The following is a 25,850-nucleotide window of genomic DNA, read 5'->3' on the forward strand; positions in this document are numbered from 1 at the left end:
CATTTTTGAATTTGTCCACGATCTAAGTATTGGAAGTCTGTATACAACGTTTCATTAAGCTCGGTGAATATTTACTCAAATAATCGATTGCAAGAAAATGTTGTGACAGACGATGGATAAAAGAAAAATTTATATCAAGGGCAAAACATTGGACACGCAACTTTAAAATTGCAAAATTAGGTCACCGTGACCTACATGATAACGTGTAAGGATAACTTAAGGAAATGATTTGACATACTATCATGATAGAAGTCGCAGCACTGCTCTGGACTAGCACTTTAAAGTGAGAAAACTTGTTTCAAACTAGAAATAATATGTGGATTCTTGAATTCTGACATATACAAACATAATCTGGTAACTGTTCCTGTTTAAGGAACCGTAATGACCTATTTGGAGAAAATGTAAGAAATGTCAATAGCGATGTTATTTGTGTCAACTATACAGCATTACGAAGTGGGCATGATTTTCCAACAGTTCTTTCAGTTCTTGCTTTGTTTTACCAGGTTTATCAAAAACCACTGTTTTTATCAGAATACAATGTTTCAGGATTTTTTTTTCAGGATTTGATAAAGTTTTCGGAAAAATACTTGCTTCATGGTACAGTGTTTTTGTGTTTGTTTGTTTGATTTCCATTAATAACATTTTCACTGCAACCCTACTACATAACCTTAGCAGTGAACTGCCATCTGCTTACTTTGACGTTACAATTGTCAAGTCGGCAATCACGGAAAATGGCTGGTTTGTCCTTGAAGATAATAAAAGTATTCATTATTAATGCGAAATCTCTCTCGAGATTTTATTATAAAATTGTTGTCTTATGAAAATACAAGCATTAAACAACATTCAGTTAACAATTATTGGAGCATAAACGCCAACTAGACAACAGCAAATTCCACATGAAGCCCTTCATTAAATTTGCAGTTGTCCAGTTGGCATTCATACTCCAATAATTGTCAATTGAATGCAGTCCAATGCTTACTGGGTTATCAACAGCAATTAAGTACATGGTAACTGCCCAACCTGGTCTTGACTTCCTAACCAACATATAATGGTCCAATGTCAAGTTCCTAACTTTTTTTTGAAAATAACTCCAACAAGTTTTTACTGATCAACAGAATAGCAATATTTTTACTGCAAAATACAGATCATTATAAAAGGACTATGATTGCATACCAAGTTGAATTATCTTTTCTTCTTGTCTTTTTTATGCTGTTTCAACAAAGGGAGAACTGTTCTTTTCCAATTATCATGCCAACGAATTGCTTGAAAAGATTTCAGATTGCTTCGCATTTTCTTCAATGTTTTTTGGTCATCGGGGAAGGCTTCTAATAGTTCCTGAAATAGAAAAGAAGAATGAAAATAATATTAAATCAAACAAATCATACTTATTAGCTTCCATATGGTTATAGATAAAATTCTATATGATTTGTGACTTTATTTTGAGTATATATTACAGTAGGTTTTAAAACCTTCACACAAATGATATCTATTGCGACTGCAGACTGTTGACCTTACCTGTAATTGGGTACACAGTTCCTGACTGTTTTTAAAAATCAGGCCACTATGACCAGGTTTTACAAGCTCTGACAAACTGGAAGGTAAAACAAATAATAATTTGGGATGTGTCTAGATAAATCACGGCTACAAACATCATTTAATATACAAAGCACAGTCAACTCTCGATTTCGTAAAGTCAAAATGGTCAATTTTTCTGAGTACACAAGCTGATAATGTTTTTTTTTGTAGATTCTTTAATTTTGGTTAATACACATTAAGCAAAGTCTCTAATGTATCAAACACAGTGTATTTACAAAGACTATCTCACTTAAACATACTAAGAATAGCCCACATGTTCAGGGTCGAAATACGTGGACCCAGGTTTAACTGAATAATGTAGGCAACAATTAGTAAATTACCATACAGGTACTGTTCAATTTTTTTCCCTCAAGGAACTGGCTTTCTACCATGGAAACCCTTGCTGGTATATCCTAAAATGACCATAGCTGTACTATATTATCACAATAAAATAACTCAAATAAATAACTTAAAATTTAAGTGTATCTTTACAAGTCTGTTTCCCTTTCTGAAATCCTCTCAACTAAGAGATACATAACATGGCTACAAGCAAGATTCACTTACAAAAAACATCACTGAAATCAAACAAAGTCTGTGATATATGTGAAGACTAGTTGGGACGATAATCTTACCAAGGGTATTGGACAGCACAAACTGGAAGACCACAACCAAACATATCAACAACTTTCATAGGAAGGTCAAGGCCACTTGAAGATTTGTGAAGGCACACACCAAGGTCGGCGGATCCTGAAGGTCAAGTACAAATAAAGCTAAGTTAAGCCGTTTTTAAATGTTGAGTCTATTCCACTTTGTCAATTAATATGGTAGCTGTAGCATTTAATTGTCTGAAAATGACCTTTGCATAAAATTTTAATATTTCTGTGTTACCCTGGAATCAAGCCTTTAGTTTAGTGTAATGAGCTCAGAGACTCCAGACATACTTATATTCCAAGTTTGCCTGGTCCAGCTCTTTGTCAGAAAAAAATCCAGAAACACACAAAACCTTAATCATGACAACACTGCTGCTCCAATGAGAACACCTATCCCTATGATTTATACTGCCTTCCTCACACTACAGGGGACACAGAACCCATAGTAAAGCAAATCTGTTGAAACTTGTCTGGTTCAAATATTTAGTTTCCTCATCAATAAGCGTTTTAAGAGGAGTAGGATATCAATGCGGATTCTGCACAATTACATAAAGTATGTTTCTGACTCCCAAAAACCAGATTTCACTCTTCAGTTTAAAATGTCTATCAGCCATATGTTTTGACTCTTACAGATTTCTGAGAAATAGTAATTTGTCTTCTGAAACTGCTTAAAGTCAAGAGTAAACTCGATGTCTTGACAGGTGATTGGTATTCTATGAATCAAAGTACTGTGGGTACTGAAACACAATCTGGGTAGAATTGTACTCACCTAAAAGAACTGGATAGTCCTCTGCCTCCAGCCAAGGTAGACAGAAGTGTATATGTTTCCATGTCATGCTTTCAATTTCTTGGCTATAAAACTCTTTTTGTGGTCCCTTACCTAAACACCATATCAAGAGTGAAAGATTACCTGATGATCTATCGGATAATGTGCCAAAACAAATAAGCTCATTGATAAGGAATTTAGTTTTACCAAAGCACCATTGGTGTAAAATATTTTATAATTCTAAACATTTTCTTCAGGACGGTTTATGCAAGAATATTTGTTAAACATCCTAAGTGAATATTTCATGCGAGACATTGTGATGAAGAGCTGTACACCTTTATTGGACAAACTCACAGGTAGCAATAGTCTGACGAAAGTGACGGTATACACATTCCATTAATGAACGGCCTGGGCACAGTTTCATGAACATTCCTTAACTTTTCCATAGGAAAGCATTAAAGATTTAAAGGAAGGCTTCTTAGCTTAAGGGGGTTTCCTTAACTTCAGTAATGCTTTCCTATGGAGAATTTTAAGTTAAGGAATGTTCATGAAACTGGGCCCTGAAAACCTAGAGCAGCCATTTCATTAGCAGCACAAATCAATGTCTAAAGACAAAAGAATAAATAGGGCAGAATATTAATCAATTTGCTTCCATTTAATTGTATACAAACCTGTTATTACACATAATATATCTGGCATTCCTTTGTGTGGATCTTTTGAAGCCACAACTTCATATTCTGGAAAAGAGAAATCCACACTCACATTTTAAATGTGAAAAATAAACAAGAGTCCTAGAGGGTCTATATCACTCCCCTGGTTCATTTAGTAATTATCACCAAAACTCTTACTTACAGCTAGAAATAGCCAAATTGATCCCATTTGGCCCCGCCTCTCAGACCCCAGGGGGTCAGCCAGACCATTTGTACAAATTTGAATCCTCATCCCATAAGGATGCTATCAATGTAATATGAGTGCTATCTAATTATCAGTTTCAGAGAAGTCATTTATATGGAAATAGCCAAATTTGCCCCTTTTGGGCTCATCCTTCAGGCCCCCAGGGGATCAGTCAGACCATTTGTACAATTAGAGTCACATCCCAATATGGATATAACCAGTCAAATTTTGTTAAATTCTGACAAGGAGTACTAGTTATGAGGAAAAGTATCACATAAATTCACATTGGTCCTTTGGACAACGTGAGGTAACAAAAAGCCCAAAGAGCCAACATTGCTTACCTTGATATTACAGATATCTTATGAACTTAGTTTTAAACCTGGACAGTAGTGATATTTCAATTGGAAAGATAAATGAATATAAATATACAAATGTTTTACTTACTTTGCAAAGTTTTTAATAAAATTCCAAAATCTTCATCTTCTGTAAAATGAATGAAAAGAAAATGTTCAAAAATGAAACAGTAATCATAAAATCAACTAAAATTATTGTTATAATGTTTAAATTACAATATCCAAGCACTCCAGCCGATTCCTTACCAAAGAAATAAATAATGGGATTTTAAGTGGAGGGGTCTTATTACTGAAAGTAGGAATAAAATTTTTCAAATCACAGATTGGATTTTCAGCAAATGAAATCTAGAACTGTTGTCCAGTAGACCAGACTACATCCAACCCCATTTTGTAACAAAGTGGCGTGACTCTGAAAAAGGGGTAATGTATTGTGTTCCGATATATATGAGATTATACACACATTTATACTGTATAAGGATAATTGCTGCCAAGTTTCTTTAAAATACCTCCAGTAGTTAAGTTGGTCGTTGTACCTACAGACGGACGAACGAACAAACAACCTTTATCCAGTATCCCCCCATTTTTTACCGGATTAAAATAAAGTAACAGTGTGAATACATTTGTTTGAATGTTATTTGGCATCAACCACATGTTTCTCTTACAGAGGATTTTTTTCTTGTGAACAAGCTGAGATTTAAATATGTAGGTTCAATCTTTTACAATTGAATACACACGATTGTTTCACCCCTTTGTTTCCTCCACAGAATCTTTTGCTTCGGCAATTGGTGATTTTTTAAGGATATACCGTATTAACTAACTTAAAAGTTTTCAGAGAAAACCAAAATCTACTGACTAGACATTTGCATCTCTAGCTTGGAACACAAGATACAATATAACAGTACCAGCATTCCATTCCATGAAATCTATAGATGAATAAATATACAAACTCAGAACTTGCCTGTCCAGCTGGTGCTGCTCACTACAAGTGCGGGACGGTCATTTCGGTACTGGATTTTTCCAGACGCTGACCGGTATGTAAACACTGTAGAATCTTTTTCTCGCTCATTTCTGTAATAAAAGAAAAACCTTTCTTGTGTAATGAAGTACTGAATTGTTTCACAAGGAATAATGCATCCAAGAATATTGATGTTACAAGGATAATATATTATGATGATTCTAAAACTGAAACAGGAGCTTCATACTTTAATATATTAATTACAGCTTATTAATGCTAGTATTAGAGTTTCTGATATGAGCTTATTAAAAAATAAACAACAATACCATTTGTATATCATGAAAAAATAGTATAATGATATATTGATGAGGAAGTTTTCATGAAGATTTTATGAGTGAACTATATCTAAAGAAAAGGATTAATTATAAGAATCTATTTTCTGACAATTTGAACAAATTTTTTTTTTCCAAAGAAATAAAAATATCAAGTTATCACAATATCAGTCATTGATGATGATTCGGTACTACATGCAGTTAGATATCACGATACGATACAATTTGATATATCACTGTAGCACTTATTAATAACTACAATTCAGTTCCTAAGTTTGCATATTTTTTTTTATTCAAATCGCACATTTTTTTACTCAAATCTCAAATCTTACCTGCTACCAAATATAGGATAGGCCAAAGATAAACGACTAAACAGATCATGTCTCTCCTCCACTGTAGCTTCTTGAAAAATTTCAGCTGGTCTATCGTAGAGTGTCTCAGCACTGAAATAAAGGATGATTTCCTTTTAGATTTCTGACGGGATGATAGCCATTCGGGTAGATAGCATGCTGTGTTTAACACTTCCTTGTAGTTTATCACTAGCACTGTAGCATAAGTGTTTGTATTATTACATGGGTAGGGGGTGGTTTTTGCTCTGTCCTATCTTATTTGCTTTATGTCTCAAAACTTTTTTTTTTTTTTTTAACAGCAGATGTGTGACAATTATCAAGCAAAATATATAATTTTCAAAATAATCCCAATTGATGCGGATTTTTCGCAACATGTCTATATAACATTTACTCTATGAGTAAGTACGATGATTACCTTATACCCCAAGTTCTTAAATCTTCTCGCATTGCTTTTGTAACACAGATATTAGCTTTGGAAAATCTGCCAAATAGCTTCTCATACCTGAAACAAATTACCACTGGTTTATTACCAGATCAGATGTTTTTGGCCCAAGATAAAAAAAATGTCATACAATGACAGATAAATATACCAGCATTATAGGTATGCATATATTTTTTTTCTGTTAAAATAATAATAACACATTGTCAAACCCAAATAGGATATACAAATTCATAAAATGCTTTACTTTAAAAAGGGAGCTAATTCATCTGTTAAAATATGGCTGATAAATCTATGCAATACAAACTCTTTTGTCTGTAAACTTTTAAAAATTAAATCTCAATTATTTCAATGCTAAATAATATCTCCTCTGAAAACATCATGATCATCACAAATATGTGCACTGTCTATGATACTTTGAATCAAACAATGCCTTCGAGAAAAGTAAGTTGATGTTATAATGTTGTATTATGTATCAAAGCTATATCACATTAAAATCTCATATTTACCATTTAGAAAATTTCACCAGGGGATGGTTATTGCCGAGAGAAAGAGCCAGTATAGTAAATCCATAGTTATGCCAGTCTGTAATGAGAACACTGCCCCGCAGTAAACAAACAACCAGTGCAACAAACATTGTTGGAATGGACGGTGGATTCTGAAAACATGGGAAAATCACACTCTTAGTCTTAGAAAATTGAATGAAAAGTAAAACTGTGTATAAAGTTCACATTAATATCATTGGTATACAATTTGATGAAAAGCAAAACATGTATCATGTGGATCAATCTGATTAAAATCAGCTGTTTGATACTCCGCTTACTACGTGCTCCGCGGAGCACGTAGTAAGCGGAGTATCAAACAGCTGATTTTAATCAGATTGCATGTGGATACACTTACCATAATCAGAATACGGTAGTAAAATTCAATATTATAGAATCAAAGATGCTCAACCGCTGACAAATGGTATTTTTTCACTATCAAAAACAGGAGCAGACGATTTAGTATTTTTCTTCAGTTACAAAAGTTACTTACTTTACACTTTTACCACCATAGAAAAGTTTTGGCTACTAATTTTACTTTAAGTTAAAAGTATAAAAAAATAACTAATTGCATCCCGACAAAAACCTGTTGCACTACAGTAAAACCCCTCTAACTCGAACCCGGATTCCTCGAATACCCCCTATTCGTCGAAATGATCGTACTGTCCCGACCGTGTCCCTATATAATCTATGTAACGAAACCCCGGATAGCTCGAACAGCTATTCATCGAATACCCCTTATTCCTCGAACAGAAATATATCACTGTTTGAGCAAATACATAGTATGTACCCATGCATTCGTCGAACAGGTGTTCGGCCCTTGATAATTGTTTACCTGTGTCACACCTGACTGCACCGACCGTCACGACCTGTGTTTATACAAGTGTCGTATCAAGTCTTTCGGTGATTAATGGATTAACAGTGTCAGTATTACCTACCTTCACGATCGCCAGTCGTTGTTTGATGCAAACTTTATTTGAATATTTCAGAAAAGGCATTAAATAATTGATGTCTCTCTCGTAATAATCTTTGCTTAAATATGAAAATACGGAAGATGTTGATTCGTGTTAAATAGAAAGTACGCATTGTGAAATGACAAAAGAGTTGGAAGAAATCGCTGACGTCCGACTTCCTGTATAAGTTCAATATTTTTTTTAAATTTCTGTGTTCTTTTTCCAAAAGACATAAACGATACCAAAATTTGATAGTGCTAAGTACAAATCACATTGACCCATGTTCGATTTTATCAGTGCGTTCCGTATCTTTCCCCGCATATTGTATTTTCGTAACTTTCTTCGTGAACACGTGTAACCTAACGCTTTTACAAGGTAGACATAGGTATCGTTGTTTGTTCGTAACTATGCTGGTTAATAACTTTATAGTGTGTATTTATTTTGTAAATGTGTTAAATGATTTTTGTTAATTAAATCATCGAAATTGTACACATTGCCTGTTTTAACCAATATGGTACCACGTTTGACGATCGTTTACATTTGATTTACTTTGTCGTCAGTATTTTCAAACCCTCATTTTATGTAATACATATTTTTTTCAACTTGATATTGCTATCAAAAACACTTTCATAAAAAATCCAAAATGCTGAAATTACGGTAATTAAAATGTCATTGCAATGTATTGTTTGTCATAGGGAGACCGGACATTTTGACTGTCAACGGTCGATCATGACCAACCTCGGATGAGTCGAATACCCTGTATTCCTCGAATTATTGATATGGTCCCCTGCTGTTCGAGTTATAGGGGTTTTACTGTATATCCTTTCGGGTACATGAAATGAAGTACTGATTGCGCATGCACCAATGGCAAAATAAATTATTTTATATTATTTATTTTGTTAATTAGACATATATACACGATTAAACACCAATTATTGTTCAAATGATGAATATCATTTATGCCCTATCGGCGGTGGAGCATCTTTAAGGATAGAATACCGAGGCATATCTCTACCAATTTTAACAGCACAACTATAAATGTCAGGAATATAGTAAAGGTACCTACTGAATGCATTATTTGAGAATTATTAATTTAACTTTTTAGGATACACTAGAAAGATTTTCCAGACAGAGAGATGATCTGGGCGATTCCAAACTTTCAAATGAAACAATATAAATGTATAAATTATCTATGGTACCATTATAGAATACATCTTACCTGTATAAGTAAATAATTCGCCTTTGGAAGAAACAATAACTTTAATCCTAATGATGTGACCAACCATAAAACTTTCAACACATATGCCAAAAGAGTCGGAACATCTGTAAAATAAAGAAAGGTTACCAGCATATTAAACACATGATATCATATAATTTGATCATTTCCTTACAGTGAATATGAAAGCTAACCTACAGTTTATCATGAAAACAACAAACAGTTTAATTTACACTCATTAACATTCTCATCTAGACATCGATCCGAGTTACTTCCCTTCGTTTCACTGCTTCAGAACTGACAGAGAGAAACAAAGGGAAGTAACTCAACTCTAGTACTGTAGATCACAATGACATTCCGAAAAAAAATTACATGACATTATGCCCTATATGGAATGAGTTACTGATTGCGTTGATAACAAAGGCAAAACAAATAATTTCATATGTATATTTTGTGTTAATTTAGACATGCATATATACAATTAAACATCAATTATTGACTAAATGATAATTACAATTGTATTGTTTAATTATATATATGTTGGCAGTGGAGGATCTTTCAAGAGTATATTGAATAACCCAGTCGGTAGATACAGGTGTACATCTGCTGATCGTGAAAATGACAAATTTGCCAAACTCTATAATAAATGTTTAGACTGTAAAGAGTGTGTGCTGCATGCATGTTACTATTTTCGATTCTGTAATAGAAATAATCAAAACCATTTTTTATTTTTTTTAAAAAGCAGGTAAAATTCAATTCCATTTCAGTATTTACATGATATGTAGCTCAATTAATCTATTTTACATATATCTTAAACAATAACAAATATACATTTCTGAAGATTATTTTTTCTAAATTAATAAGTAACATTTCAACTCTTGCAACAAAATGAAAATTTTATGAAAATCCTAAAAAAGTCCTTAACTTTTTTAACAAACCTGTCCTAATTTCAAAACACTACTTAATTCATGCAGGGTAGACTATAAATTAAAGTGGTAGGCTGGTAGCCCCTTGTCAGGTGAACCTTAGAACATTTAGATTATCCAAGTGTATGCAAATCTTGCATCGATATCTTAGTTAATTTAAAATTTTATAAGAAGATATAGTAACATGCTTACATTTCACAAAGATTGGTGGCTCCCAGAGATAATGCCGATTTATCCTTCTGTTTATTTGTATATCCTCATGAAGCTTGGAGCCTAGATAAAAAAATTACAAATTTTTATAAAAATAAAGAATTAGTGCCACATCCTTACATTAATACATGTGTATAGCGGCATTGGACTGGGTCGATCATCGCGGTGACCAGGTAGCTCAGCGGTAGAGCATTCGGCTAGGAAAGAAGTCCCAGGTTCGAATCCCGGTCTGGCCGCTACATTTTCTCCTCTCTAGTTACACATGTATTTATAACTTTTGAGTGATTTATTATATATTTATATTGCAAATGGTGAATATAATGCACTTTGTTGGTAATAGTAATGTTTTAAAAGAACATCTTTTACAAGCATTTCAAACCTAATGATTCATGATGTTTAAATGCTTGACCGAATTTAGGGCTTACAGCCAAAAGCTTTTTAGTTAAAAAATAAACTTCGATCGACACCAAAAGACTGTCACGTAAACATCACATAACCAAGTGATGAGGCATGGACTAGCTGTATTTCGCTAAACCAAATAACTATAAAATAACTAAATAGGAAGATCATTTCAGTATTTATCAATATAGTTATATTTTTGTTATCGGGATGTTTACCAGAATATCCCACGAGATCGACTTCATAACCTTCTTTAGCAAACGATTTTGCATGGTACAACATTCGTGGACTCCTTCCTAAATCACCCAAGACAACTATGCAGACGGAATGTCTAGGTTTGGCAATATGGTTTAGCACTATATATAACAGAATAAAAATGATTGGCCATAATGTCAGTATAAAACCAACGAACAACATCTTCTTATCTCCAGCACGGCAAAGCCGCGAAAACTGCAGACGAAACTCCACGACGATCCACTTCCTGTTGTCGCTTATATCGTCATTTGCAAAGGTCATCAGTTTTTATATTGCAGTCGTCAAAATGTAACTTTTTACCTAAATTGTATTTTCCTTTCCTCGTGACTTTATTTTCAGTTTATATTAATTTAGTATTATAATTTCCTCTCGTAATAAAATGTTATTTACTTATTTTCTATGCGTTAAGCGGCCCAATGTGGTCTGTTTAGCTTGCACGTCTAAATCGACATTAGACAGGACTACTGCACAAATCAAAATTATTTGGTGGCTTCACAACAAGTTTCTTGAGTTCGCATATCATGGACGATGCAAATGATAGCGACAGTACCAGCTCTCTTGGGAATAATATGAGCAGTTCAGAGGGAGAATATTCTGTAAGTGCTGATTGGTGGTGACACAGCTTGCAGGTGCTTGAAGTTGTCTTAGAAAAAAATATAAATATTATAAAACATATCACATTTCTATGTAATTATTTTTTTGTTTAGTAATATGCTATTTTTATTATATATAAAATTATAAATGTATTATATTTTAAAGACAGGGCTTAATTATATAAGCACCAGGCCTGTGGTGGTATAAGCATGGATTTATAAGAGAATTTTTTCATCCTTGGTTTTAAAGGACTAAAGTGAAATGTTCATGACAGATTCTTTTGTCTGCTGTCATTTTGCTAAAACTTGCCTGAAATTGCAGTGCATCGTGTGTTCGTAAACAATTTACGTTTTTGACTTCTTCTCCAAAAACTGCTAAATTAAATTCAATGAAATTTTGCACACACCTTCTAACAAAGACCAATCAAAATTGTGAATTGTATGGTGCCGAAGGGGTCAAAATGGCTAAAATAAAAAAAAATCTTCTTCTCCACTTGCAGAGGTGGTAGAATCAAATACTGTTCATAGATTGAAAAGTCTCAAGACCTCTACCAAACTCGTGAATTTCATGGGGGTCTAAGATTTTCCCTTGGGGAGGATGTCAAATTTACTATAGTTTATTTAGGAAAAACACATTTATGAGCATTATTTGCTCAATTTGCATAGAAAATGATGAGTCAAACATGGTTATGAATTATTAGTCTGAGATAGCATTTTAACATCATATCTATATAGCTAGGTTCCTGCTGACCCCCAGGGTCCAGAGGGGCGGGACAGAAACAGGTCAGAATGGTTAAATTTCAAAATCTTTTTTGAAAATCATAGATTTACTATAGTTTATATGGGAAAACAGATTTATGAGCATTGTTTGCTAAAGTAACAGATATAATGGAACCAAATACTCTTCATACAAAATGTAGATTAAAAGGTTGAATCAATATCACCACTTTTACTGACTTTAAGAGCCTGATGGGCCTATCTAATATACACAGTGCTTATATGTCTTTGATTCATTCTGTATCTGAACTCAGGTGACCGTTAACGCCCATGGGCCTCATGTTTTCTTTTAGATGCCAGAAGATAGTACAGATTTTCCAAAGTTTGACGTGACATCGTGGAGTCCTAAGGCTGGAAGTGCTGGAGTAGACTACCTGTGTTTGGTTCCATTTGCTTCCCATTACAAACCAGAATATGAGCAGTCATCACACACTGGGAAGTTTAAGACAAACTGCTCTGAACGTATACATAGAAAACCATATTCAAGGACAAACAGACTTGATGAACAGCGTTTGCGAATGGCAGCTAACGAAAATGACTCCAAGTTGGTGTTAAGTTTATTAGAGAGTGGAATAGACACCTGTTGTTATGATGAAAAGAAACGTACACCATTGCACTTTGCAGCATCTCAGGGAAATGAAAATATTGTGAAAGCTTTATTGGACAGGGGAGCTAACCCAAATCAAAAAGATGCTGTTGGCAATACTCCCCTTCATTTGGCAGCATGTACAGGGAAGGTACCCATAGTGACACTTCTGTTAAAAGCTGGCACAGACTTACAATCAGTTGATCAGTATGGACGCACACCTTTAACAGTGGGAAAGTCACGTTTAAAGTTTCTCTCCGAGTCAAAAATGCATTCCTCACAGCAGGTGAAAGATGAGGCTTTAAAAGTGAGTAATCAATACTCTAAAAATCTTTCTGATAATTTTTATCTATTACGCTTGATGAAGGCTTGTTCAATTACTGTTAACAAAAATTAACCATGGAAATCTGTGTATCTTTTCTACTCTGATATACATGAATTTCCTTGTTACCGTAACAGTATAAAAATACCAAAAAAATATCAGTCAACTTCATAGAATTTTGATAAAAAAACAAATCTGTTACAGTAGTTCTTGACAACTTATTATTATGTAATTATCTCTTTTGAAGTTTAAATTAAAATCTGTTCACAGGTTTGTGATATGATGAAGACATATTTGAACTTGTCTGGGATGTCGGAAGATGTGACAGAACTGGACCGTTTATGTGACAAACTTAATGAAGTGTCAACAAGAGAGGATGTGAACCATATCAATATATTACTATCAGACTTTGCTGGACTAACACTACAAAAGAAAAACTCTTCATGACAAAGGGTTGTTCCAGCTACAGGGACAATGGTAGACACTTCTAATGTCGCTATACATATCACAGGACAGGAGAATTGAGTCGACTTCAAATATTGTACATTGATAATATTTCAATGATTAGAAATACTCATTAAGATAGGACATTATGTGATAAATGGAAGCCACTTGCAAAGAAGAGATTATTGTCAAAAAAAAACCTTTCAGAGAAGATGATAGTAGATATTGGGGTTGGATGAATATTGTTTGTCTGGGCGTCCATATATATACTTTTGTCAGTAACACATAGTAATTCGGCGAATAAGGTACCAGCTTTAGAAACATGATGTTTGTGATGAAAACTTTGTATAACTTCACAGATATGTAAACTTAACAATAGTTATGAAATATATCGTAAAAATGTCAGACATTTCATATGTATAATGTATAACATTATTGCTGGGCTAAGATCTGTGAATGTGTTATTAGACAAGCTGTTTATTGATGAAGTCATGTAACTGTTTCAGCGTAATCAGTGTAAGTACAAGATTAGACTCAATTCATGCTATGTTAACTTATCAGTAACGGTCCTTAACTGTGATTCTGTCGAATGATCTCCCCTTGAACAAACAACACCATATGATGGGTATGAGAGGAAATCACCTCTTCATCAAACAAATCTTTCTATCCCACCCAACTTACTCATCACCTAAACAATTCATTCAACCATGCTCTTGTTTCAGATAATGTGATAGCTTGTCATTGATTACTTTATAGTATATAACCACATAACTTTTTCAAACATATCTGTGTTAAGTGTTTCGGGTTTATACAAAAGTCAAGAGTTGTAACCCACCCCTCCAAAAATTATCTGGAGCCCTGCATGTGATGTGAGAGATATCAACCATCCTCTTCATTCCAACATTCCAACCTGATAAATTTAGGGGAAAGAAGTAAGCTCCCTTTTATGCTAACATCCAATACTTTTCTCACTAACCATATTTCCATCCCACATCCAAATATTATCTTCTCAGGGCAAAACAAAACATCTTGATCATAACTGAACACCCTAAATAGCCTTAATTAGCCACTGTAATAGGTGGAGCATTGTATACCAATTCCTATATAAAAAGGCCACAACATATGAATCAAGCGGTACATCAACATTCAAATATCGACAGCCCCTGAGAATGGATGTTTTTTCCCCCCCATATAATGAATTTTATTTGCACACCCTCAACTACAAATTTTAATTTAGCTGAGAAAAGTGTGTGAATAACAAAAAAAAGTTATGGTATTCGTTTTGATGCAAGAGGAATTTCTCCCATCATCAAAACAACCTACCAGATAGGTATAAAAAAAAAGTACCTACCACAGTATACATGTACAGTACGCACTAGTACTACACATGTATGTTTGTTTTACAATACCATCGACACACTCGGGTAATCAGATATCATAGAAAAGGCCAGCTCAGTGCTGTGAAGAAAATGTAGATTTATCATGAGGAAATTTTGGTATGGACGCTTTTCAAAACTAAATGGCCGAACCTTTACTCGGTATATACTATATGTATTGTGTGTTGTGAAATTAATGATATTAATCTGAAAAGGACCGAAAATTCACTGTACATAATGTATACGCACGTTACAGTGTATATTATATATGTTAAATAAAACTGAACTGATTGTGTGATTTGTCTTTTTCTTAATTAATGCATATCAAAAATTATGTGAATGTTTTTATTGAAAATATGGTACATGGATTGGCAAATTTAAGTGATACATTACACAGGTTATTTGTACAAATTATGTGCAATAAATGTGTGACGCAGTCGACGCTTTAGACAGGTTGATGCATAAAACACGTGAACTATATAAGAAACGTCGCTGATGGACTATGGATGCGATACATTAGACAGGTTGATATAATGTATAGGGTGACGCATAGACAGGTTTGACTTTACATTGTATCCAACATTGTTATAAGGAAACATTGTGGAACAACGGAATTACTTCGTTATATATGAATAGTTTGTTGTACACATTGTATTGATACATGTATACGATTTTCCGGACTAGTGAGTATAAACAACGTTAAGGAAATCCATTCCCTGACATTTCCTTCCGGATTGTGAGTTTTCCTGACTATCGGCGTCCGGATTATTGTGGGCCCACTGTATTATAGGAACTGGGAAATGAAAATAAATATGTTATAGCAATGGATTTGTCATAAATGTGTTCATTTAAACTTGTTTTGTTGTATACAATTTTTCAAACTCAAATTGATCAACATCTATTATCATGTACAGTGGCCGAGTGTTAACATATTATCACTATTATGTATGTACAGATGAAAACAAGTCTGAAAAAGTCACTTTATAATTACTAATATCACCTTTTATGAAAAATCAAATGGTAGACCACAACATGGTTTGGCCATGTGTAGTCTTTATACTGCATTGTAGATGTAAATATCATGTTTTTTAACAGTTCTGCAGCTGTTGCATAACACACAATGTAAAGTAAAAGATAATGTTTCTTTGGTTCTTATCAAATTTTTGGGTTGCTAGGTTGCCTGAAAACATGATACTGTATCAACAAGCAGCACAATGATAAATGTGGAAGGGTTCAAATCAGGTCTTCTAATCAATGCATTACATAATTGTAATTGAAACTGCAGCTAGGATGTTGATATAAATGTTCAATTTAATATACTAAAACTGGTCTAATAAAAAAGTTAGACTTTTTGGTTATTATGCCCCCCTCCTCTGTCCTGTATTAGAAATTTTCTCCACATGATTTCTCACAAACTGTTTTTGAGACTTAAGTATTAGGGAGAATGTCTAGAAGTGCCAATAACCATATTCAATGTAATTAACACCCCTCCCCTTTTCTGGAGAAGAAATTAAAGTGATATAAATGCCCCCATCCCATGAATTTAGTGATGTTTTACAACTTGTGATGCTTATGGCATCAGCATTTCATCCCATATTACATGAACTAACTTTCACGTGTAAAACGCGATTTAATAATGCATGCTTACTGTGACAGATTATTGTGCTCAATTTAATATATATATGACACAGTATTAAGTTATATTGCAATCTTTTATTGTTCTCTTTTATACATTACTGAAAATATGACAGAATGTATAACAGGTTTACCACCTACAGGACTATACCTATTGATAGGTTTTGTTTCACTAGCTATGTATATAGTCAATGTTCTGTCAACCTGCATCCTCGGAATCCCAGTGTATATAAACTCCACTCCGTAGGCTGATAAACGTGGGTAACCGACGATGGTCAGCCCGATGATTCAGGATTTAAACCCTTACTGGGGATGAAATGCTGCACATACAACCCAAACGACAGGTATTTTTCATCACAGGTAAATTGTATAGCTTAACTTTCATGCCCATGTTTGCTTTGTTAGGTAAAATGAAGCATACAATTCTATATGTATAATCTCTATGGTAACATACAGCCTTAACTCTGAATGTACAGTATTTCTTACAAGCATTAATACTAGCATACAGCTTTAACTCTAGCATACACTCTTAACTCTAGCATGCAGCCTTAACTTTAGCCTACAGCCTTTATTATTGCACAATACATTATCCCTATTTAATCTGTATGGTACCATGCAGCATTAACTCTAGCATACAGCCTTAATTATAATACAATACATTATCTATATTAAATCTGTAAGGTACCATGCAGCCTTAACTCTAGCATACAGCCTTAATTATAATACAATACATTATCTGTAATAAATCTGTATGGTACCATGCAGCCTTAACTCTGTCTTTGCATATTACAGAGTTAGTTCCCTTGCAGGTAGGTATCGATTGTTACGTCATGATTTTGTGAGCGCAATTCACATCGTTTTCTCCAAAACGTATGACGTTACGCTCCCAAACACATGACATCACAATCAATACCTACCTGCAAGTGCAGATAACTCTGTAATATGCAAATTCGGAATAATGTAGCATATACAGCAAGTAACAAACCTTAATTCTGACATGTAGCCTTAACTCTTAGTCTAACATACCTGGGTATGTTTTTACTTTCAAACTAAGGTAGCATACACACTTAATTCTCATGTACATCATTGGTATACTCGGTTAGGGAACATACAGCCTTAACTCTATCTGTTAATTTGATCTTCACTACTGAATATACAACAGGATGCTGTCAGTATAGCATTGTAATGGGATGATAATGATGCAATCCTTTGTCTGATGAGCGTGGCAGTGCATACATTGTACCTACTCATCGAAACATCACACACAAAATTTTCACTGGTTCTGTAACAATATCAGATTACATAAACCCAAAGAAACGGTCCAAGGTATGTTAAAAACAATCCTTAAACCTTACAACCCTTTGGAATTGACTCCTAAAGTTCCTATTTAATAAATGATATTGTTGTATGAATATTTAAACATACTGTACAGAAAGTTGGTCTGCACTGCTGATGGAAATCCATAAATTAGCAAACCCATCACAGATATATGATCTACACACAGGCAAATGGAGAATGAATAACAGCATCTCTAGATTTTGTGCCAAATCTACTTTTAACATTTCATGACTCATCTTATGGTTTATTTATTTAAATGCGACTTATTTACCAGTGCGACTTCATGTGTACGAAAAAAGAAAATTCGTAAAAAAGGCTTTTGCGACTTAAACACAGGTGCAACCTTTTTTTTGGAAGAGTCGCAAAAATTATCAACTCAATGTTATTACTACACTAATCATCACCCCCTAAATTGTTTCATCAAAATAAATTAAATGTTAATTTTCATAACGCGGTTCGTATTATGTTTCCTGCCTTTGTCCTAATTCCGGTGCGTTAGTTGACTTTCACTTCGGCAGACGGCTTAACAGCAAAATGAATCTTCACTGTGAACATAGATTATGCAGGTTGTTATGTTTGGTGTTGTAACCTTATCTTCCGCCATTGATATTAATTTTCATATGTTTTTATTGTTTTGAGGATTTTTTTTTTGTTTTGGGAAGGTAGTGGGCCTTTCACTCTATCACACATTTGTATAAGGTAACATACAACCTAAACTCTATCCTGTATAAGGAAATGGTTTTACATCGGCTAAAAAATCCATATTCAATAAATTACTGTATTGCAATTGAACTCATTTCTTTTCAGTGAATAAAATATTGTTTAGCTACACTAACTCTGTCACACATAATAAGTAATAGAATGTATCATACACTTATAATTTTATCATCACACATTTGAATGTGTAACATATCCTACAGCTTTCACTCTATCACATTTTCGTCCTTCACTCTATCACATATTTGTCCTTCTATCACATATTTGACCTTCATTCTATGACATATTCGTCCTTCACTCTATCACATTTTTGTCCTTCATTCTATCACATATTTGTCCTTCACTCTATCACATATTCTTCCTTCACTCTCCATCACATATTTCTGTAGCCCGAGATACTCTGGCCCTGACACCAGACTTAGACATTATGACTTAAGAAAGATGTCTGGTTTAGGGCCAGAGCGCAGTCCTATATCAAAACGTGGAATAAGCCGACACCGTTTGGTATCGGGCCAGGTCATCTCCGATTCAGACTGATCATTGAGAAGCACCACTAACCTTTGTCTATTCAATAAATGAATATCTAACCAAATATAGCAATCCCTCGATTTGCATACTACGAGAAAATGGCGACGACGACGAGGGAATTTTAAAGTTGCGGAAAAGAAACTACTGTGTTGACACAATAGAACGTGCATGCGTAATGAAATGGATTGTTATGAGTAGGTAAATTATGCAGTTGTTGAAAATACCAAGGTAAGTGACGATTCTCAGTGGTAATATTTTATAAGTAGTCTGAATCTGAGATGACCTGGCCCGATACCAAACGGTGTCGGCTTATTCCACGTTTTGATATAGGACTGCGCTCTGGCCCTAAACCAGACATTTATCTGTCATAATGTCTAAGTCTGGTGTCAGGGCCAGAGTATCTCGGGCTAATATTTCTCCTTCACTCAGTCAAATATTCATCCTTCACTATATCACATAGCACATGTTTTACATGATATATAAAATATAATCTCATTGATATATAAGACTATCAAGTCTTTCGTCCACAAGGCTCAGCATCTTTCAGCAGAGATCAGACATGTTCGTACTGAATATTGATCTTCCGTGTTCCGTCCTTGTGGAGAGGTTCGGGGAGATACTTCTGACAGAGGAGATGAAGTGAGTACGCTATTAAGAGCAGTACAAGGAATAGTAGAATTAGAATTCCGTCTATGACCAACACAAAGTAAACTGAAGTAGGATATGCCAACATGACTTGAACTGGTTATAATGCTCTGGAGTAGATGACCACACTACCAATTTTACTGGCAAAGGATTCTGGTCTTTTGGCAAAGCATTCACATGTTTAGACACATCAAGGAATCTTCAATACTATCCATCATCATATAATTCCAGAAAAAATATTTGATGGAATTCGTAAGGTGACAAATCTCGGGTCTGGGGTTGTGTTAATCTCGGCCATCAGGGAAAGTAGAAAATAAGGGCCTCTGGTTCTGCATCATCACCTGAAATTGCCAAATAGGTTATCATCACAAACTAGAAAAAAAATGTTTTCTATTTTAAAATGTATAATTTGGAATACCTGGTTCTTGAAACTTAAAATACAAGAGATAATGATATACTTTAGTTACCAAATAATAGTAACATTAGTGATTGATATTAAATTGAAGTAAGATACAAATTCAAATCAATTTCAAGGAAATGAAATGCATATTATACATTTTTCTGTGAAGCAGTTCTTAGAGATTGATACTGTAAATCAACTTGTATTGGCATGCGATTAATTCGCGTAATAAAAAATCACTAAGATAATTTGCTGCAAAAATTTTCCAAACAAATGCACTACAGTACAATATGAGTCTGAAACGCAAAACCAAGTCACCGTGAAAACAAGTTAGTGTATAGTAGTTATAACAATGAGAAAATAAACATTTAAACAATAAATTCTTGGTGTGTAAGGTCATACAACAAAGAGAAAACAGAAATATAAATATTCAAATATAAACACAGAATTTGTAATTTACCTTAAGCACATTTACAGCTGGTAAGATTATAGTCTGCACTCCAGTAACAGTTACATCTGTGTACACATATATAAATAACTTAGTGACTGCCGTCAATATAAACTATATGAGGGCACACTGTGTATCACATGGAGCCATCTGTTTCCTGGTAAGCAGGACCTGCACATGGCAGGGCCCTTCACTTGTCAATCTAATTAGGTGTATTGGTCAGACATATTTATAGTACACCCTATAGGTCATCTCTGCTAATTAGTTTGATACATCATATCATATCTGGTAATTATGCCACTGTATTGATGTAGTTAATGTTAATCATTATAGGATGAAGTAACTCGGCAGTTTGTATAATATTATATAACTGTGCCACTGAAGGTCAAGTTCAGGTCAAATCCTGTAATTATATTTCACTAGTCAAATCCTGTAACTATGCCAGTGGTCACATTCTGTAACTATATTCCACTGGTAAAATCCTGTAACTATGCCAGTGGTCACATTCTGTAACTATATTCCACTGGTAAAATCCTGTAACTATGCCAGTGGTCACATTCTGTAACTATATTCCACTGGTCAAATCCTGTAACTTTATTCCCCTGGTAAAATCCTGTAACTATGCCAATGGTCAAATCTTGTAATTCCTGTAACTATATTTCACTGGTAAAATCTAGCTACTATATATGATAATGGTCATGCCAATGGTCAAGTTTTGTAGATTTGCTGCAGTATGAATCCTGTAACAACACTGTTAAAATCCTCAAACAATGACATTGTCCAACCTTGTAATTTTACCATGCCATTGTTGTAACCAGCTTCCACATTAATGCAGATGAAAGTTAACACCTCCTGTCTCCTCTAGCACACAGCACATCCTGCCTCAGTTATAACCTACACCTCTTGTCTCTGTATACCTCGCTGCACTCCTGCCTAAAGTCTGCCCAGACCACACACTCACCACACAGTGTCAGTTGAAGGAGTGCAGCACTAGTACACCAACCATTGATTTCCTCCTGATTTTGAACCCCCACGGACAGACCAATAGTCACCCTACACTTGGGTCGGGACTCCCTGGCTAACCATATGATGATATATGTGCTTGTTTCACCAAGAATCATCCCCAATGTTTTGTGTATTGTCTGAATCTAATTATCTCCTTTGTGCCTCCAAGCTATAAGATCGTGTGTGCAGACTTCTGTTGGCTTCTCGGTGATGAATGGTCTCTTTCCTAATAATTGTTATGGTGATAAATTATGAAGAAGGATATAAAACAATTTACTTGGTATGAAACTGATATTGACTGTTCAAGGTATCTATTATTATTTTAAATCTGATTTAATGACTGACACATTATATGAGTGGTTAAGGCATCAATTTTATTAGCCTTGATTATCTCCAAGTTTAGAGTGTGAATTTTGTACATGAAGATAAGTTGCCATATTATCTATTGGTTAGAAATGTTCCCTGGGAACTCAGGCTTTCATCTCCAAACCATGGATATCTCACTTAAATGATCCCTGCTGATAAACAAAACCCAAACACCTGAAATTTTGAATTTCAACAAATTTTATTGCAAAAAAGCAAATGAATTTGGCATCAGGCAAAGCATATTTAAGCCATCTCCAAATTCCAACCTCCATCTCGTACCTTTCACTGATATTTTAATGAGAAGACGGATGACAGATTTTGGCTACAGAAAAAAGAAAAGTTAAGCCTAATCTCCTTGTCTGGGCCTTCAAGTTGTTTTCTTGTATGTTTATGATACACGCCGCATCTCTGAAATTGTCCCATATTCCGTAACTCATACACCCCTAAGACACATTTATACTCTTCTAAATCAAAGACTAGACCAGTCCATTATGAAATTTCAGGGGTGAATGAGTTGGAAAAGCCTGAAGTAGCACCCATTCATCTTGTAACAGTATAACAATAGGGTACAACAGCGAGCTGGTTTTACAAACAATTTGACTGTAACAGCTGTGTCAGACATGCATCACTGAACACAGTCCCTCGCATAATGATCGGACCAATAAAACGTAGGTTAAACTTACACTATACAGTAGACCTCAGTAATCTGAACATTAACACATACTTAGTCAATCATCATATTCATATGTATTTCCATCTTTATTGCAAGTTTTTCTGGACTATCAGCATCCACAGGCCCACTTCTAGTTTTTAGGGGGTTTTCCGGAAACAAAGTGCTTTACCTTTCACTAACAAAATACTTAAATGAATTGGGACAAAGTCATTTTCAATTTATCATTGCTCAATGCTTTTATTAAGTATATTTAAAAAGAATTATTGACTATTCCATATCGATCCTTTATTAATCATATTTGTATTTTTATAATAATTTTGCAGATTTTCTAAAATTTCCTTAAAACATCATTTAAGATTTATCTTTGTGGTTTTTAACAATATGTTTTATAATTTAATTTATATTGAATTTTTGAAACATTCATACAACATTGTTAAAATCAAAATCTGTGTCTTAATTATGTACAAGAAAGTTATAAGATAAATAGATAAATACAAACAGATTATTGACCATTTTTTCCATATCTGCTAAAGTCTTATTTTTGTTTGATATCAGTCTATTTGACCCTTTACCTATGGAAGGTTTCTGTAACACTTTATCTGTTATTGCTTTAATTAGGACAACTTCATTTACATTCTACTCATAAATTTTACTTTTAAGATGTTTACCATTTAAACGTCCACTACCTGTCTGAAATGGCTTTTAATTTTTAAAATTTGAATGTATTTATAACAAGATTGATAATTTTGTAGAGTCGCAAAAGTTAAAAGCTTACCGTTAATACTACACCTGTCATCACCTTCTGAACAATTAAATTTAAATAAATTAAATGTTAAATTTTATAATGCGAGTCATATTATGTTTCCCGCTGTTGTCCTAATTACCACACATTAGTTTTAAAATTATCACAGGGCCAGACGGCAAAACAGCAAAATGAATCTTCACTGTGAACATAGTTTATGCAGGAAATCTTGCATTTGTTTGGTATTGTAACATCATCTTAGGCCATCAATATATGTTTCCCTATATGTTATTAATGTTTTTAAGAAACTTTATTTTGTTTTGTTTTGGAAAGATAGTGGTATTATTTTTGTGAGGATCATACCCAACATACAAATAAATGAAGTTGACAATTCAACATCACTGCAATCATCAGCTGAACATTATTGCAATAATCAGCTGAACATCACTGCAATAACCAGCTGTACATTACTGCATTCATCAGCTGAACATTTCTGCAATAACCAGCTGAACATTACTGCAATAATCAGCGGAACATTACTGCAAAAATTTGCTGAGCATTACTGCAATACTCAATTCTATTGCAATAATCAGCTGAACATCACTGCAATAATCAGCTGTACATTACTGCATTCATCAGCTGAACATTACTGCAATAATCAGCTGTACATTACTGCATTAATCAGCTGAACATTACTGCATTAATCAGCTGAACATTACTGCAATAATCAGCTGTACATTACTGCAATAATCAGCTGTACATTACTGCATTCATCAGCTGAACATTACTGCAATAATCAGCTGTACATTACTGCATTAATCAGCTGAACATTACTGCAATACTCAATTCTATTGCAATAATCAGCTCTAACATTACTGCAATAATCTGCTTAGCATTACTGCATTTATCTGTTGAACATCACTGCAATAATCAATCAGCTGAGCATTATTGCAATTATCAGCTGAACATCCCTGCAATAATCAATAATCTGCTGAATTTACTGCAATAATCAGTTGAATATTACTGCAATTATCAGCTAAAAAATACTGCAATCATCAGCTGAACACTGCAATCATCTGCTTAACAGTACTGCAATAATTAAATGAACATTACTGCAATTATCAGCTGCAACGAAGAAACAATCATGAGCTTCAACATATACTGCAATTGTCAGCAGTAACTTTACCACAAACATTAACCACAATATTGCTTCAAACACATGTACTGTAACAGACTGCAATCACCTGTAAAAGCTGTAAAATAGGCATTAAATCTCATTTGATTTCAAACAAGAATAAATTTGAACAACAAACTTTTATAAAAACGTTATATACAAACCTAAAATGATGACTTCATATTCTCCAATGTTTCCTTGTAAATTTTCAAATATTTTCAGTAAGTTTAACAGTGTCATCAGGTAATTTTCTGCACACTGTACATGTGACAACCGGCATGCATTTTACCTGTTTAAACCTGGGGACACATCCTGAAAATTATCGAACAGACACTGATCCAGGAACAAAACACGCCAGCTCTCATATCCTAGAGAGAGAGGGAAAACCCCTGCTTATCAAATTTTTTTTTTCTTCTAATCTTTAATTTTTTTCCCAAAATGCCCAGCTTGATCAATATAATGCTTTTCAAAGAAATGCTTCACACAATATCTCCAAGAAGTATTGAGGCGAAAAGCAATGGCAAGAAAAAGTCAACTTTATAAAAATAGTTCATGCAAATCTACAGATCAAATTACATAGGGTAATAGAAAATTCTCTGCTGTATGTTTATTTTTTTCATTTTTTTTTCAAATTGTGTGTGTGCATTTTTTTTTTGCCAAGTGGTTAAGATGTCCTGACATAATTACCACAAGCCCTCCACTTCTGGATCACGAGTTCGAATCCCATGCAGGGCAGTTGCCAAGTACTGACCACTGGTCGGTGGTTGTTCTGCATTCAGGTACTCCGCTTTCCTCCGCTATCAAACCCTGGCTGTTAATACGACGTAAACTAAAATAAACCTAAAACAAACCAGATCAAAGGGGCAATGGAACTATTTGGAGTTTTCTAAAGATGAAAGTACATTGTACCTGCTTCAATATTTTGAAGGGTTGACATTATTTTATTTTTAATAAATCTTTTTCGTTACCGTGATAAACTGAACATTAATGAGAGGACTAAACTTTTAACACAACCAAGGGAGAACTTGAATGATTTGTGATACGGAATGACAAAACTCAATTTAAAGTTCCCTTCAAAGTTTCAATCGCAGGTATATGTACACAGTAAGATTTCTTTGACAAGCTCTGTCACCTACCTGTTACGTAACACGTGGCAGACATTTTTTCTGAGACGAGGGGGATATAGACTATCCCACATATATGACCAGGAAGTAGGCAAAGAGTATCTAGATCAAGTCATTTCGCCCCATTAAAATGCTATAGCAC

The 25,850-nt window shown here is 34.1% G+C and overlaps 2 protein-coding genes and 1 long non-coding RNA gene across 3 annotated transcripts; 1 reads left to right on the plus strand and 2 right to left on the minus strand.

Moving 5' to 3' along the window:
• Positions 1-1,100: 1,100 nt before the first annotated feature.
• On the minus strand, positions 1,101-11,091 carry LOC138323686 (chitobiosyldiphosphodolichol beta-mannosyltransferase-like). The gene is made up of 13 exons (XM_069268472.1): positions 10,779-11,091; positions 10,144-10,224; positions 9,029-9,132; positions 6,824-6,972; positions 6,291-6,377; positions 5,858-5,968; positions 5,197-5,306; positions 4,330-4,368; positions 3,663-3,728; positions 2,995-3,105; positions 2,208-2,322; positions 1,516-1,591; positions 1,101-1,335 (listed from the first exon to the last, which is right to left on the minus strand). Exons 1-13 carry the CDS (start codon positions 11,074-11,076, stop codon positions 1,183-1,185), a joined length of 1,500 nt encoding a protein of 499 aa, XP_069124573.1. The 5' UTR covers positions 11,077-11,091; the 3' UTR covers positions 1,101-1,182.
• A 58-nt stretch (positions 11,092-11,149) lies between these two features.
• On the plus strand, positions 11,150-15,204 carry LOC138323687 (ankyrin repeat domain-containing protein 54-like). Its single transcript, XM_069268473.1, has 3 exons — positions 11,150-11,411; positions 12,479-13,078; positions 13,364-15,204. Exons 1-3 carry the CDS (start codon positions 11,337-11,339, stop codon positions 13,538-13,540), a joined length of 852 nt encoding a protein of 283 aa, XP_069124574.1. The 5' UTR covers positions 11,150-11,336; the 3' UTR covers positions 13,541-15,204.
• A 1,402-nt stretch (positions 15,205-16,606) lies between these two features.
• On the minus strand, positions 16,607-24,126 carry LOC138323688 (uncharacterized). The gene is made up of 2 exons (XR_011208585.1): positions 20,637-24,126; positions 16,607-20,117 (listed from the first exon to the last, which is right to left on the minus strand). It is a non-coding gene; the product is annotated as an uncharacterized lncRNA (long non-coding RNA).
• Between the last annotated feature and the right edge of the window lie 1,724 nt (positions 24,127-25,850).

Source organism: Argopecten irradians, chromosome 5 (assembly GCF_041381155.1).
Source record: "Argopecten irradians isolate NY chromosome 5, Ai_NY, whole genome shotgun sequence".
Lineage (NCBI taxonomy): Eukaryota > Metazoa > Mollusca > Bivalvia > Pectinida > Pectinidae > Argopecten > Argopecten irradians.